This window comes from Schistocerca serialis, chromosome 2 (genome assembly GCF_023864345.2).
Source record: "Schistocerca serialis cubense isolate TAMUIC-IGC-003099 chromosome 2, iqSchSeri2.2, whole genome shotgun sequence".
Classification (NCBI taxonomy): domain Eukaryota; kingdom Metazoa; phylum Arthropoda; class Insecta; order Orthoptera; family Acrididae; genus Schistocerca; species Schistocerca serialis.
Window position 1 is genome coordinate 90,743,527 of NC_064639.1, and position 15,501 is coordinate 90,759,027.

Sequence of the window (15,501 nt, forward strand, 5' to 3'; positions counted from 1 at the left end):
AGGAGAAAGAAAGAAAGTGCTGATCCTACTGTGCGTGGCACTTGAGTAGCCATTAAGATTATAAACATGTTCTATGAAGTTAGGGGAGGGAGCAGTGAAATTGCGAATAAAATAATGAATACAGAATGTTATTTAGAAAGTATGTATTGGGCAAATGGACAACAGAGTAAAATGACTGTCATTCCTAAGTTAAGAAGTTTGGTGAGTACTAGATACACCGCTATGTATACTGTATGCATGTAAGCTTAAGAGTGAAACCTGTATGCAAAGTAAAATAAGGCTAAATAAATTTGCTCTTTTCCATTTTCCACCACAATAGACTGACAATACGAATCTCTGTTACAACACTCGTTTATAACAACATAATTTTCAAGATCCTTTGAATGTTGTTGTATCTGGGTTCCGTTGTATTATAAATTCACTGTTTTGTAAAAGCAAAAGAAAATTCCTGCATTTACTTAATGAAGTTAATCTTGATATGTTAATGCAATGTTTTTGCTGCTTCTAATGCTGCATTGTTGCTAGATTCTCTGAGATTATTCTTACGCATTTGCATTTTTTGGTTGCAGCAAAATGTATTGATTTCTACACACAGCAGCGTACAGCAAACGCTGAAGATGCGAAGAAGATTGATCACCGTTTGGAAGCTATTGTAAATAGAATGTTCCAGCGCTGTCTTGATGATGGGCAATATCGCCAGGCTCTTGGTCTAGCACTGGAAACTCGTCGGATGGATATCTTTGAAAGAGCCATTAAAGAATCTGTGAGAAAATTTTCATTCACTCTTATCATGGTCTACAAATTTTCACTTTGCCAGATATTCCTCTCTTTATATTTTCAGCTGATTTATGATTTAATGCTAAAATTTGCTTTCCTCTTCCATGTTAAATTTCATTTTGTGTGTGTGTGTGTGTGTGTGTGTGTGTGTGTGTGTGTGTGTGTGTGTGTGTGTGTGTGTGTGTGTTTGGGGAGGGGGGGGGGGGAGGACAGAATGAGTGTTAGTTCGTAAGTAATTTTCCAAATTTAATTGACTTTTTTGAGTGTTTCATTAGTTTAATTATGGACACACACTGATGAGCTGAAGCTTGCTTGTTCAGAGGTGTTTGGTACTAAATTGCTGAAATGGCACTAAATGGCTGGCCAGTGGCCTTCTTCACGGGGCAAATTTCTTCTACTGCCAATAGCTAGATTTAAAGTAAAAAAAGAACTATCATGTAATTTCCAATGGCAAGAAACAGGGATAGGTTTGGGAAGGATGGGAAAGTCGGTTAGATCATCGGTTGAGAAGGACCCATCTATCTAATATACATTTGTAAACAATATACAGTCTATGGATTTCATCTGGATGTATACATTGATTAAATATACATTATATAAATACATGTACACAAGTAGCCACTCTTCATTTAAACACAAATACCTAAATACAGTTTTTACTCACCAAAGTGGGCGCTTATGATCCTAGTAGCGTTTGCTGCTTCTTCTGGCAGAAGGGTTGCAAACCATGTGTGAAAGGCAACAGGCAATTCCCATATTTCTAGATTTTGGGGAAGTATTTGACTCTAGTCTACAACAGAGAGATGGGTAAATCGTATTACATGTCCACCATGCCGTTGGTTATCATTGTAAAATAAATGAGTCTGAATCTGTTTCAGTATGGGCCAAAAGTGTTGACAATTGCAGCAAAATAAAACTAGTTGGTGATCCCACCCATTATTATAGAAATTAAATAAAGTGTTCCCTCTACCGACCCTTACCAATAGTACAGTGTCCTGTGTTCATCAGAGACAAGGGTACTGCTAGGAGGGCCGCAGGGAAGTGTGCTTATTCTCTATATACATAAATGGTCTGACAGCGAGAGCAGCACTCTGTGAATGTTTACTGATGATGCTGTGGTGTATGGGAAGTTGTTGTCTTTGAATCAGCCTAAGGATGCAAGATGGTGTAGACAAGATGTCTAGTTGGTGTGATGAATGGCAGATAGCTCGAAATGTAGGAAATGTAAGTTAATGTGGACAAGTAGGAAAAACAATGCCGTAATGTTGCAGTGTGGCATTAGTACTATGCTGTTTGACATTGTGATGTCTATTAAATATGCCGGTTTAATGTTGCAAAAAGATGTGAATTGAACTAGCATGTAAGAACTGCAGTAGAGAAGGCAAATGGCCAACTTTTGTTTGGTGGCAGAATTTTAACAAAGTGATGCTCATGTATAAAAGAGACTGCATACAGAACACTAGCGTGAGCTATTCTTTTATACTGCTTGGGTATTCACGGCCACCACCAGGTTAGATTAAGCTAGATTTCTTACCAGTAGCTTCAATCAACACAAGAGTATTATGGAGATGATTTGGGAACTCAAATGGGGATCTCTGGAGGGGAGACTACACTCTTTTCACTAAACTCTATTGAAAAAAACTTTAGAGAACTGGAATTTGAAGCTGACTGCACAAAGATTCTGCTGCCACCAATGCATGTTTCACATAAGGACCATAAAGATAAGAGAAATTAGGGCTCGTATGGTGGCATATGGACAGTCATTTTCCCCTCAATTTGAGAGTTAAATAGAAAATGAAATGACTGGTAGTGATAAAAGGTACCTTCCACCATGCACCATATGGTGGCTTGTGATGTATGTATGTAGATATAAGTACCACCCTCTCTTGGCACCCCAAAGGTTCCTCTCTTCCAGTGTCTCCTCCCGGCCCAGCCTGAAAAATATGATCAGACTGCCAGCCCTAAATTATATGCAACTTCAAGGCAGACACTGCTGCTTCATCCTCCTCCCTGCAGGCAAAGGCCTCATTTCTGTGGCACATTCTCTGAGGATGTAGCAGTAGGGCAGTTTCAGTCCTGACACCATGACATACAAAACTTTTCCTAATGACCCCATTCCCTTTTTTTACCTTGTACATCTCAATCATAATTTTTCATAGAATAGCTTTTAATGAGCAACATTATAGTAATAATGAAAAATATTTACTGTATTTGCTGCTGGCCCTTTTTTATGGTAAGAATTTGTGTTTATCCACTTTGAAGTTGGGTGCTATGAATACATACTCGGTGATTTCTCAGAATTAGAAAGTCATATATTTGCATACTGCTGTCTGAGTAATGTTTAAAAGTGGCATGTGATCGTACCATACCATTTTAGTTACAATGTTGTCTAGTACTTTTTATGTGAAACATAATTGACATACAATAAAATGTACTGCAGTTCTATTAAAAAAAAAGGAACCAGTTATTTACATAACAATGAAATGAATTATGTGTTATGCTCTTTTGTCTTCTCTTTGTCCTTACATGTGGTCCTTCTCATCCTGCTGTTGGAGTGACCTACCATTCTTTTTTGACCTTCCCAAACTACCTGTCTCTCCTCCCTAAGGAGGAAACTTCTAGTTCAGAAAGTTGAGATAGTGTCACATACCATCTGCATAACCTTCTGAAAATAGGTACTTGGCAACAATTCTCCTTCATAATTTTATGGTTTGCTGAGGAACTCTTTACTCTTGATAAAAATGTGTGTTAATCATTTAATGGGTGGAATATCTCAGTGCTGCAACACACGAAATGCATTTTTGAGTATTGCAGTAATATCATGATGTAGAAGCATATACAGCCACTGGAGTTTGGATACCGCCTTTTGAAACTAGTAACTCTACTGTTACTTCACCACTCGAATAATTCACAAACAAATTTATAAATATCCATATGTGTCTGGCATAAAATTTTCCAGTTTATGTACAACTTGATATGCTATCACTAATCATTTTGGGAAAAAAAATTATTTTATCTTTTCAGGATGACGTATTTGGAATGTTAACATACGCCTTCCAGGTGGCAATGAGCCTCATTCAGAACCGTGGATTCAGGAACACAGTTCTTAGGTCATTAGTTGATCTGTATAGGAATCTTGCCACTCCAGATTATGTTAACATGTGTCAGTGTCTCATCTTTCTTGACGACCCTTTGGCTGTAGCAGAGATTCTGGACAAACTTAGCAAGGATACAGAGGTAAGTGTTATGTATTATACAGTAAAAAGCTGTTACTTCAGCATATTTTGTTATATTCAAAGAAAGGAAATGTATGAATTGGCACTATTAGTGAGGCTTAGTTTATATATCTTGGACAACATGCAGGATGGTAAATGTTGTGCCAGCCTTCTCTGAAGATGTAACAGTAAGAACTCGGTGTCAGTGTTCGCACTGTAACAGTTGGACGAGTTTGAGGAAGCTCTGTACGGCTGATTACCATACCTGCTCTTCTGTTCTGTACCTGATTGAGGAGCTAAATTCTTGGGATATCCAGCAGCTCAAGGGAAACTTGTTGAAATTAAGTAATCTTAATTTAAATGTCAGGGCATTCATTTTAATTCTGAATTGTGTGTTGTTTATTTCTTATAATACCAGTAGTGCCTCTGATACACACCTCAGTTGCTTGTGCTCTGTTCTTATCTTTCTTTCTTCGTTATGATCCATTTTTCACATCTAAACTCCAGAATGATGGATAGCTGATTTAGTTTAGATTAGATTTACTTTCATTCCAATTGATCTGTAGTGAGGAGGTCCTCCAGGATGTGGAACATGTCAGGAAAACAACAATACATGACAAATATTTACAACTAAAACAAATAAGCTAATGTACCATTCCACAGGTCCCAAGTGGAATGATCGTCATTTTTTAATAAACACTATATGAAAGTAATTTTACAAATACTAATGCACTGAATTTACAATAAAGTTTTTTATTTATTTATAACGTAATAAACATGTAATACAACTACTGTAGGAATGTTTGCCAACATTCCACGTGGGAAAAATATTTCTAAAACCAAGAATGATGTGACTTACCAAACGAAATCGCTGGCAGGTCGATAGACACACAAACATACACACACAATTCAAGCTTTCGCAACAAACTGTTGCCTCATCAGGAAAGAGGGAAGGAGAGGGAAAGACGAAAGGATGTGGGTTTTAAGGGAGAGGGTAAGGAGTCATTCCAGTCCCGGGAGCGGAAAGACTTACCTTAGGGGGAAAGAAGGACGGGTATACACTTGCGTGCGCGTGCGCGCGCGCACACACACACACACACACACACACACACACACACACACACACACACACACATCCATCCGCACATACACAGACACAAGCAGACATTTGTAAATATGTCAAATATGGCCTTTACAAATGTCTGCTTGTGTCTATGTATGTGCGGATGGATATGTGTATGTGTGTGTGTGTGTGTGCGCGTGTGCGTGCGTGTGCGTGTGCGTGTTCGAGTGTATACTTGTCCTTTTTTCCCCCTAAGGTAAGTCTTTCCGCTCCCGGGATTGGAATGACTCCTTATCCTCTCCCTTAAAACCCACATCCTTTCGTCTTTCCCTCTCCTTCCCTCTTTCCTGATGAAGCAACCATTGGCTGTGAAAGCTAGAATTTTGTGTGTGTGTATGTATGTATGTGTTTGTTTGTGTTTCTATCGACCCGCCAGCGCTTTCGTGTGGTAAGTCACATCATCTTTGTTTTTAAATATATTTTTCCCGCGTGGAATGTTTCCCTCTATTATATTCATATCATTAGTATGGCATGAAATTATAGATTTTAGACTTAGTTGTTGGTTGTTAAGAACACACGATTTTCTTCATTTGGTTATGAGTGACTTATTACCCATCTGCAAAGTACATTTTTTAAGATTTCTCTTCCCACAGGACAGTGCACTGATGGCATGCCAGATCGCCTTTGACCTGTATGAGAGTGCAACTCAGCAGTTTCTCGGCAGAGTCCTCCAGGCATTAAGAGCCACAGCTCCCATACCAACTGGTACAAGTGACACCGTGGAGAAAAAGACTGATACTTCAGAGACCACCACTGCTTCTGCTGGTGAACAAGAAATAAAAACAGAACGCAAACTTGAAAATCTGGTATGTATCCCTCAGCCTCACAAATTATCGAAATTCTGCCATTTTCAAACTGAGGTGTCAGTTATCAGAAAAAATCACGAACTGAGCATTACTGTTGCGGTTATTGTTCTTGTAGTGATTGTCTGCCTTTATCTTCCTGAACCCTGTTCAGAATTAACAAATGTTTGTACATATCATGCAGCTGATAGTAATGAAGGGTTGTGCAGTACAATATTGTTTTTGGGTAGGTAAAAAATCTACTCATGAAGTGACTACAGAACATGCACATAAAAGGAGGCCAGAATTGTGCAAGCCTTTGGAGCCAGTGGCTCCTTTTTCCGGAAGAAGGGTTCAAGGGAAACGAAGAGGGGTGAAGGAAAAGGACTGGACAGGTCTAGGAAAATAGGTAGATTTCAAAAGTCACCCGGAACTGTGGGTCAGAGGAGACTCTGAGGGATGGTATTAGAAGGAAAGACTGATTCGATGGGACAGCACTAGGTGAGATTTAAAAACATGAGAGTTTAAAGATGGAAGACAGGGTGTTACTGCCAAAACATTGTGCAAGAGTCAATAAGAGTGAAAAGCTAAGTGCATTGTACTTAAGAGGTGGGAGGGGGATGACAAAAAATAGAAAGCAAGAAAATTGAAGATGTAGAAAACTGAAACAGAGTGAAGAATGAAGTAGCTATTGTGATGAAATCCTGAGATCGAAGAAATTGTCATAAATTAAGGGCAGGTGGGTGGCGAGAAACAAGGACATATGTAGTGGTAGTTCCCACCTGCGGAGGTCTGAGGGGGGGCTCCGGGGAAAGAATCCAGATGGCACATGTGGTGAAACAGGCACAGAGTTCACAACTGTCATGTTGTAGAGCATGTTTTTGAAACATGATGTTGTTTGTTGGCAATATACACCATCTGCCAGTCACAACAGTACTGGCAGAAGTAAAGCTGTGAGGACGGGGCGTGAGTTGTGCTTGGGTAGCTCAGTTGGTAGAGCACTTGCCTGCGAAAGGCAAAGGTCCTGAGTTCGAGTCTCGGTCCGGCACAGAGTTTTAATCTGCCAGGAAGTTTCACAACAGTACAGTGTTCTCAACTTCTCATCTCTCCCCTCCTGAATTATCTGTACTATCCAAGGGTCTCGCTTTCAGCCTTAAACCTGCATTTGATCATGCGTTGAACCCTGCCTCAAACAGTTCCGACTATGATCCAACTTGGTCCAGCACCCCTTACACCCCTTCCAAGAATTCCTCACATCCAGCATTGCTTCACAACCCTTCCTCAGGTCCCTACAACATGACCCAACCTGTTCTCTGCTGAACTCCAGACTCTGCGACCCCACCCCATGCGGACCCGGGGATTAGAATAGGCCCGAGGTCTTCCTGCCTGTCGTAACAAGTGACTAAAAGGGGTCCCACACATTTCGGCCTTTATGTGATGGTTTCGTCTAGGGCTTGACCTCCATCTTTCAAAATTTTCCCAAAGAGTGAGCCAATTGGGGAAGGGTACCTTACGTGGTGCATTGTGTCCATCATGCCTTGATATCTTCAGCCCACTTCCTCGTCATCACACTGCAGTCCACCTCATTCTCCATCTCTTGGACGAGGACACCTTCCTGGGTGCATTTTCCACCATGCGCTATGCAGTGTCGCTTTTTGCGCCGATGGTGACCATGTACTTCTTTGCACCTCACATCCAGCACAGTAGCCAGTCCGTTGTGGTGGGGCTGCCAAGTACCCTGTTGGCTGTAGCCCCCTGACAATACGGGGATCGCTCTGCTGATGCCTGTGCCGTTAACTCCCCGCATATGCCATTGAGTAGATGCCAGTCATCCTGGGGCATTGGGACTTCCAGCAATGGTCATCCTGCCAGGAAGCCTTTGCTGCAGCTGGGTGGCACCGTGGGGAGGCCCCCTGGTCAGAGTGGATGGCATCAGGGCAGATGATGGATGATGAAGCGTACCACGTTATCACTTAATGGTTATCAAACACCAGTAGTCTCAAACCGTTCCAAGGCTCAGTACAGTGCAAGAAAGTATGACCCTAAATCATTCCCATCCCTGGCCACACCATGGGAGGAATGCTAGGCAATGAACCTTACTCACCCCAGTACCTTGTATGTTCGAGAACTGATGTGGACTCCTTTGCTTCGATGAAGCCAGTTTTTTGTACAGCATTTAGAGGAAAAGTATGGGGTGGTGGAGGGCTTGTCCAAAATGCGACGTGGGTCATTCTTAATAAAAACAGCATCCTTTGCCCAGCCACGGACTTTACTCACTTGGAACAAGTTGGGGGATGTTTCTGTTACCATCTCACCACATAAGAGCTTAAATATGGTCCAGGGTATTATCTTCCACAGGGACCTTCTTTTACAGTCTGACGACGAGCTGCACACCAGCTTAGAACGACGAGGTGTCCATTTCGTCCGGTGCACCCATCAGAGTTAGAGGGATAATCAGGTTGCCACCCGTGCCTCCATCTTGGCCTTCGAGGGTGACACCTTACCTGAGAAGATCAAGGTGGTGGTCTATCACTGTGATGTCAAGCCATATATCCCTCCCCAGATGCGGTGCTTCAAGTGCTGGAAGTTCAGCCAATGTCTTCATGCTGTACTTACAGCATCACATGTCGAGATTGTGGACGTCCATCACGTCTCAATACTCCGTCTGCCCTGCCTCCCATCAGTGTCAACTGCGGACTGCATCATTCACCTTGCTCGCCAGACTGCAGGATTTTACAGAAAGAGAGGAAAATCATGGAATACAAGACCCTGGACTGACTGATGTACACTGAGGCTAAGAGAAAATGCCAGAGCCTACATCCTGTGGCTATGACTTCCTCATATGTCGCCACTATGAGAGCAGTTCTGCGAATTCTAGTCAGCTCTCAGACCCAGAAGGCTACATCTGCCCCCTTCATGGTGGGGGGCACTTCCCACCTGTTGTTCCCGCACCATCTACCTTGGGAGCACTCCCTCCCCCCCCCCCCATCCCCATCTATCGGGGACACCAGTTCCCACTTTTCGGCTGGAGAAGCGTAAGTCTTCTTCAGCTCCTCTCGCCAGGAAGGAGTCCCTTCAGTCACTCCCTTCCCAGGTTTCTGCTAATGGGAAAGATGACACCTGCCAGTGGCTGAAGTGCCCAAAAGCGGCTGGCCGTAGGGCTTCACGATCATCAGTCCTTGAGCCTGAATCAGTGAAGTCCTTCCAGCCAGAGAAACCCAAGGAGCAGTGAAAAAGTCCAAAAAGAGGACCCCCAAGACCAAGGAAATTGCGGTGGCACCCACACCAACGCTACCTACAAGCTCTGCGGCTGAGGATGGGGTGGAGATTTTGGCATCCGCTGAGGACCTATATTTCGCCAGATCCTCACACAATGGATATAGACTGCTCAGGCAATAAATCGGTAGCAGCAGGTGACCCTGAGGCGTAAACTGCCTCATTGAATGTTCCATGCCTTCCCAGTCTCACAATGTCACCCTCGAGTGGAATTGCGGCAGTTTTTCCACTGCCTGGCTGAGCTACAGCAACTGTTAAGCCTTACACCTGGTATCTGCATTGCCCTCCAGGAAACCTGGTTCCTTGCAATGCAGATCCCTATAAGGGATATTACAGGAACCATAGCGACTATACTCGAGTGTCAGGTGGAGTTTCCATTTATGTCCTAGATTCAGTCTGTAGTGAACATGTGCCCCTTAAAACCCCTCTTGAAGCTGTGGCTGTCAGAATAAGGACAACACAGGAAATAACTGTCTGCAATGTATCTCTTCCTCCAGATGGTGCAATACTCCTGAAAGTATTAGCTGCACAGGTCACTGGTTGATCAACTCCCTAAACCTTTTGTACTTCTGGGAGATTTTAATGGCGATAACCCATTGTGGGGTCGTACCGTGCTTATTGGCTGAGGCAGAGATTTCAAAATGTTACCATTGCAATTCAACCTCTGCCTCTTAAATACTGGGGCCGCTGCACATTTCAGTGTGGCTCATGGTAGTTACTCGGCCATTGGTTTATCAACTTGCAGCCCAGGACTTCTCCCATGTAGCCACTGGGGAGCACATGACGACCTGTGTGGTAGTGACCAGTTCCCCATCTTCCTGTCACTGCCCCAGTGTCAGACACATTTGACGCCTACCGAGATGGGCATTGAACAAGGCAGACTGGGGAACTTTCATCTCTGCTGTCAAAGCTGAATCTCCCCCCACATGGTAACATCGATGTGATGGTTGAGCAGGTGACCAGCACAATTGTTTCTGTGGCAGAAAACACAATCCCTCTCTTCAGGGTGCCCGAGGCGTAAGGCAGCCCCTTGGTGGTTGCCGGAAGTCACTGAAGCAATTAAGGAGTGTCGGTGAGCTCTATGGCAGCATAAGCGGCACCCATCCCTGGAGCACCTCATAGCTTTAAATGGCTCTGTGCCCGTGTTCACTACCTTATCAAACAAAGGAGGAGTAGTGTTGGGAGAGATACGTCTCCACCATTGGGTGCCACATGTCATCTTTTCGGGTACCAGGCCCCAACAGCTGTCCCCGGTGTTACCATAAATGGCAGTTATGTACCGACGCAAACACGATTGCCGAGCACTTTGCTGAACACTTTGCTCGAGCCTCTGCATTGGAGAATTACCCCACAGCCTTTCGCAAACTCAAATGGTGCCTGGAAGGTAATGTCCTCTCGTTCACTATGTGCTGCAGTGAATCCTATAATGCCCCATTTACAGAGTGGGAGCTCCTCAGTGCTGTTGCACATTGCCCTGACACAGCTCCTGGGCCTGATCATATCCACAGCCAGATAATTAAACATCTCTCATCTGACTATAAGTGACATCTTCTCGTCATCTTTAATCAGGTCTAGTGCAATGGTGTCTTTCCATCGTAATGGTGGGAGAACACCATCATTCCGGTGCTCAAACCCGGTAGGTATCAGCCCCTCAGCCTCACCAACGTTCTTTGTAAGCTGCTGGAACGTATGGTATGTTGGCGGTTGGGTTGGGTCCTGGAGTCGCGTGGTTTGTAGTGCTTGCTCCATGTCAGGGCAGCTTCTGCCAGGGTTGCTCTACCACTGATAATCTTGTGTCCATTGAGTCTGCCATCCGAACAGCCTTTTCCAGACGGAAACACCTAATTGCCATCTTTTTCGACTTACGTAAAGCATACAACACGACTTGGCGACATCATATCCTTACCACGTTGTATGAGTGGGGTCTCCGGGAACCACTCCCATTTTTATCCAAAATTTCCTGTCGCTCTGGCTCTGTATTGAGTGTGTCATGCACTTCTGTCGACATCGTACTGTTCATCTGGAACCCGCACTTTACCGTAATGACGATCCACTCACTGTAGTGGAGACATATCAGTTCCTAGGACTAGTTTACGATGCTCGGTTGATTTTTCTCTCTCATCTTCGTCAGCTAAAGCAGAAGTGCTGGCAGCACCTCAATGCCCTCCGTTGCCTGAGCAACACTAATTGAGGTCCAGATCACTGTATGCTACTGCAGCTCTACAGAGCCCTTGTCCAATTCTGAATTGACTATGGGAGTGCGGTTTATGGTTCGGCAGTGCCTTCAGCATTGCATTTACTTGACCCTGTGCACGACTGTGGGGTTCGATTAGTGACAGGAGATTTTAGAACGAGTCCAGTGACCAGCGTACTGGTGGAGGCTGGTGTCCCTCCACTGCAGATCAGACATGCGCAACTGCTCACAAGTTATGCAGCACACATTAATAGTTCCCCTGAGCACCCGAATTACCGTCTCCCTTTCCTGCCCCCGGCAGTCCATCTCCCGAATCGGCAGCCCAGATTGGGGCTAACAATACCGGTTCGCGTGCAGTATCTTCTCTCTGAACTGGAGTCCTAGCCTTTACCACCTCTACTTGCAGTCCATTCACATACGCCTTCATGGTGTAAGTCTCGGCCACAGCTTCGTCTGGACCTTTTGCATGGCCCTAAGGACTCCATTAACCCCATCGCTCTCCACTCTCACTTCCTCTCGATTCTTGATGTGTTCCGGGGCTCAAAAAAAAAAAAAAAATATTGGTTTACACTGACGGCTCAGTGTCGGATGGTCACGTAGGCTTTGCATATGTTCATGGAGGACACGTTGGGCAGCACTCCTTGCCAGTTGGCTGATGTGTTTTCACTGCACAGCTGGTGGCTGTATCTCATGCTCTTGAGTACATCCACAAGCTATCAACCAATGATACCCTCGCCACCCTCTGGTAGCGTCCATTCAGGAGTTCGTCTATGCTCTGGAACAGTCCTGCCATTCCGTGGTGTTTGTGTGGACCCCAGGACACGTCACAATCCCCGGCAACAAACTTGCCGACAGGCTGGTCAAACAGGCGATGTGGAAACTGCTTCTGGAGATAGGTGTCTCTGGAAACTGCTTCTGGAGATTGGCATCCCCGTGATTGACCTGCAATCATTATTACGCTGCAAGGTTTATCAGATTTTGTAGGCGGAATGGCATAATCTCAATATGCGTGCCATTAAGGCCTCCATGTGGGCCTCTTGCAGGGAATCTGTGGTTCTGTGCCGGCTCCGCATTGGCCATACGTGGCTAAGACATAGCTACCTCCTCTGTCACGAGGACCCACCTTGGTGTCACTGTGGCTCACATATGACTGTTGTCCATATCTTGCTGGACTGTCCACTTTTAGCCCTTCTTCGTCGGACTTCTAACCTTCCCAGCACCCTACCTTCAGTGTTTGGTGACAATGCCTCAACAGCAGATTTAGTTTTACGTTTTATTCCTGATGGTTTTTTTTTATCATACCATCTAAGGGTGCACATGTAGCCTTCTCTCCAAGGTCGCCACCCTCTCTCCATTTTAACTTTGTTGCACTTTCTTTGCATTTGTTTGTCTTGGTGGTCATCTTTTCCCTACTTGTGTTCATCTTGCCTTGTTTTCTTGGGGTGGACATTTTAATGTGTTGCAGAGTGGCTGGTTCATCCTTTTTTTATTATTGTGATCAGTCAGCCTAAATCATCTGATCTATGGTTTTATTACCTTCTACTTTTCCTTGTGGTGTAAGTTTTCCCCCTTTTTTGTTCGTTCCATTCGTTTTGTTTTTAGGTGTGGTTCCCCATTCCTTTTTCCCCATTTATTTTCTCAAACGTACTTGGGTATTTTTGTACCTTGAGCCTTGTTTGCATCAGGAAAAAGCGACTGATGACCCTGTAGTTTAGTCCCTTTATACCCCAAACCAACCAACCAACCAACCAACCAATCTGCATTCCCTGAAAGGTAATGACTCCATCATTATCCTCCCAGCAGACAAAGGATCTACCACTATGGTAGTTGATTGAAAGGAGTATGTTAGTGAAGGTCCATGCCAGCTGTCTGACACTTCTGTGTACAGCACCTGCCATCAAGTCCCATCCCTTTGATTCAAGCTGACCTGCAGTCCATCCATAAAACCTCAGGATCCTCACAAGGACTAACACCTCAGCCCATAGAACTTCTTACTCCACCCAAACCATGCTTCCCCAACTTTTACCTTCTTCCTAAGATCCACAGACTCAATCATCCTGGCTGTCCTATAGTTGCTGGCTTCAAAACACCCACCGAACATATATCTGCCTTAGTTGATCAGCACCTGCAATCATAGTACAGACTTCCCTACTGTATCAAAGACACCAACCATTTCTTAGATTGTCTGAAATCTGTACCCGTGCCACTCCCACCAAACACCTTGCTTGTCTCCATTGATGCCACCTCCCTCTAAACGAACATCACTACATATGTGGTCTGTCTGCTGCTGAACATTTTTTCAGTAAGTGCCCACCTAATTCAAAACTGATGATGTCTTTAACAAACTTTATGCTTACCAACTACTACTTCACCTTTGAGGGGCAGACATACAAACAGATCAGGGGTACAACCATGGGAACCAGGGTGGCTCCTTCCTATGCCAACCTTTTCATGGGTCACTTGGAGGGAGATTTCCTGGGATCCATAGGTCTTGAGCCCCTAGTTTGGTTTAGATACATTGATGACAGCTTTTCCATATGGACTCATGCCGACCTGATAAAATTCCTAAAATATCTGAATATCCCCCCCCCCCCCCTCCCCCCAGTTACATTTTGCCTGGTCCTGTACCAAATCCCGTGACATTTTTTTTTTTATGTTTGTTTTGTCCTCACCAAAGGCCAGCTACTCTCTCCTGTCGCGATTAAAGCTACTAACAACCAACAGTATTTACATTTTGACAGTTGCCCCTTCCATGCCAAACATTCCTTCCCATGCGACCTTGCATTTGTTCAGATGCAGACTCCTTACAGCAATACACTGCAATTCTCACCTCTGCCTTCACTGGATGTAATTACCCCACCAGCCTAGTTCAAAAGCAGGTTTCCAGGGCCATCACATCCAATCCAAAAAAACAACTTCGGGGCACACAAGTTGTCACTCAGTATTATCCTGGTCTGGAATATATTAATCAGCTACTTTGACAAGATTATGACTTCCTAAAATATGCCTGAAATGAGATACATTCTGTCTGATATTTTGCCCACCATACCTAGAATAGCTTTCCGTCTCCCTCTCAATCTCAGCAATACCCTTGTCAGACCCTACGCTCCTTCTGCACCCATCTCCCTACCCTATGGCTCCTACCCCTCTGACCATACTTGTGAAAGACTTGCCCTCTGCACCCTCCTACCACCATCTACACCAGCCCTGTAAATGGCAAAACATATACTATCAAAAGGAGAGCCACCTGTGAAATGACATATCATATACCAGCTGTTCGGCCTTTTACACCTGCATGACTATTAGGATGAATGGGCATAGGCAACAATATCCTGTTGCAGAGCATGCTTTTCAATATGACAGTTGTGACCTCAGTGCTTGTTTCACCACATGCACCATCGGGATCTTCCCCCAGACAAGCAGTTTCTCAGAACTCCACAGGTGGGAACTACCACTATAACGTGTCCTTGGTTCTTGTCATCCATCTGGCCTTAATTTACATTAATTTATTCAGTCTCAGCATTTCTTTACAGCAACTACTCCTTTCTTCACTCTTGTTTTACTTTTCTACATTTTTAATTTTTTTACTTGTCTTTTTTTTTGCTGTCCACCTCCCAACTCTGTTACGTACAATAGTCTTAGCTTTTCACTCTTACTAACTTGTACATGAAGTTTCAGCAGTAATTCCCTGTCTTCTACCATTAAGACCTCATATTTTCAGATCTCATCAGGTGCAGTCCCCAAGACTCAGTTTTTCCTTCTCATCCCATCCCTGAAGTCTGTCCTGTGTGACTTTTCTGAAGTCTACCCCTTTTCCTAGACCTCTCCAGTCTCTTTCTTTCACCTGTCTTCCTTCCCCTTCAACCCTTTTGCCAGAAGGAGCCACTGGCTCTGAAAGCATGTATAATTATAGCCTTCTTTTATGTGCATGTTCTGCAACCGCTTAGTGAGCAGATTTTTTATCTATACAATTACATTATATTTTTTTGTTGCATGTGAATCTTGAGTGGGAAAAAATAAGTGTCAGATCCTATCCTCTGCATAGTTGTGAAAGAATCTAATAGAGAAGTTTTTCTACTTTTCATATAAACAGGAGATTATTTAATTTAACATGCATGATGCTGATTTAAAACT

At 44.0% G+C, this 15,501-nt stretch overlaps 1 protein-coding gene across 2 annotated transcripts in view; it reads left to right on the forward strand.

Moving 5' to 3' along the window:
- Positions 1–15,501, forward strand: part of LOC126456773 (26S proteasome non-ATPase regulatory subunit 1) — a 369,189-nt gene that overhangs the window by 18,173 nt on the left and 335,515 nt on the right. For both annotated transcript variants that reach the window (XM_050092542.1, XM_050092543.1), the window contains exons 4-6: positions 570–763; positions 3,802–4,014; positions 5,709–5,921. In XM_050092542.1, the coding sequence (XP_049948499.1) occupies positions 570–763; positions 3,802–4,014; positions 5,709–5,921 (620 nt within the window). The remainder of the gene's footprint in view (positions 1–569; positions 764–3,801; positions 4,015–5,708; positions 5,922–15,501) is intronic.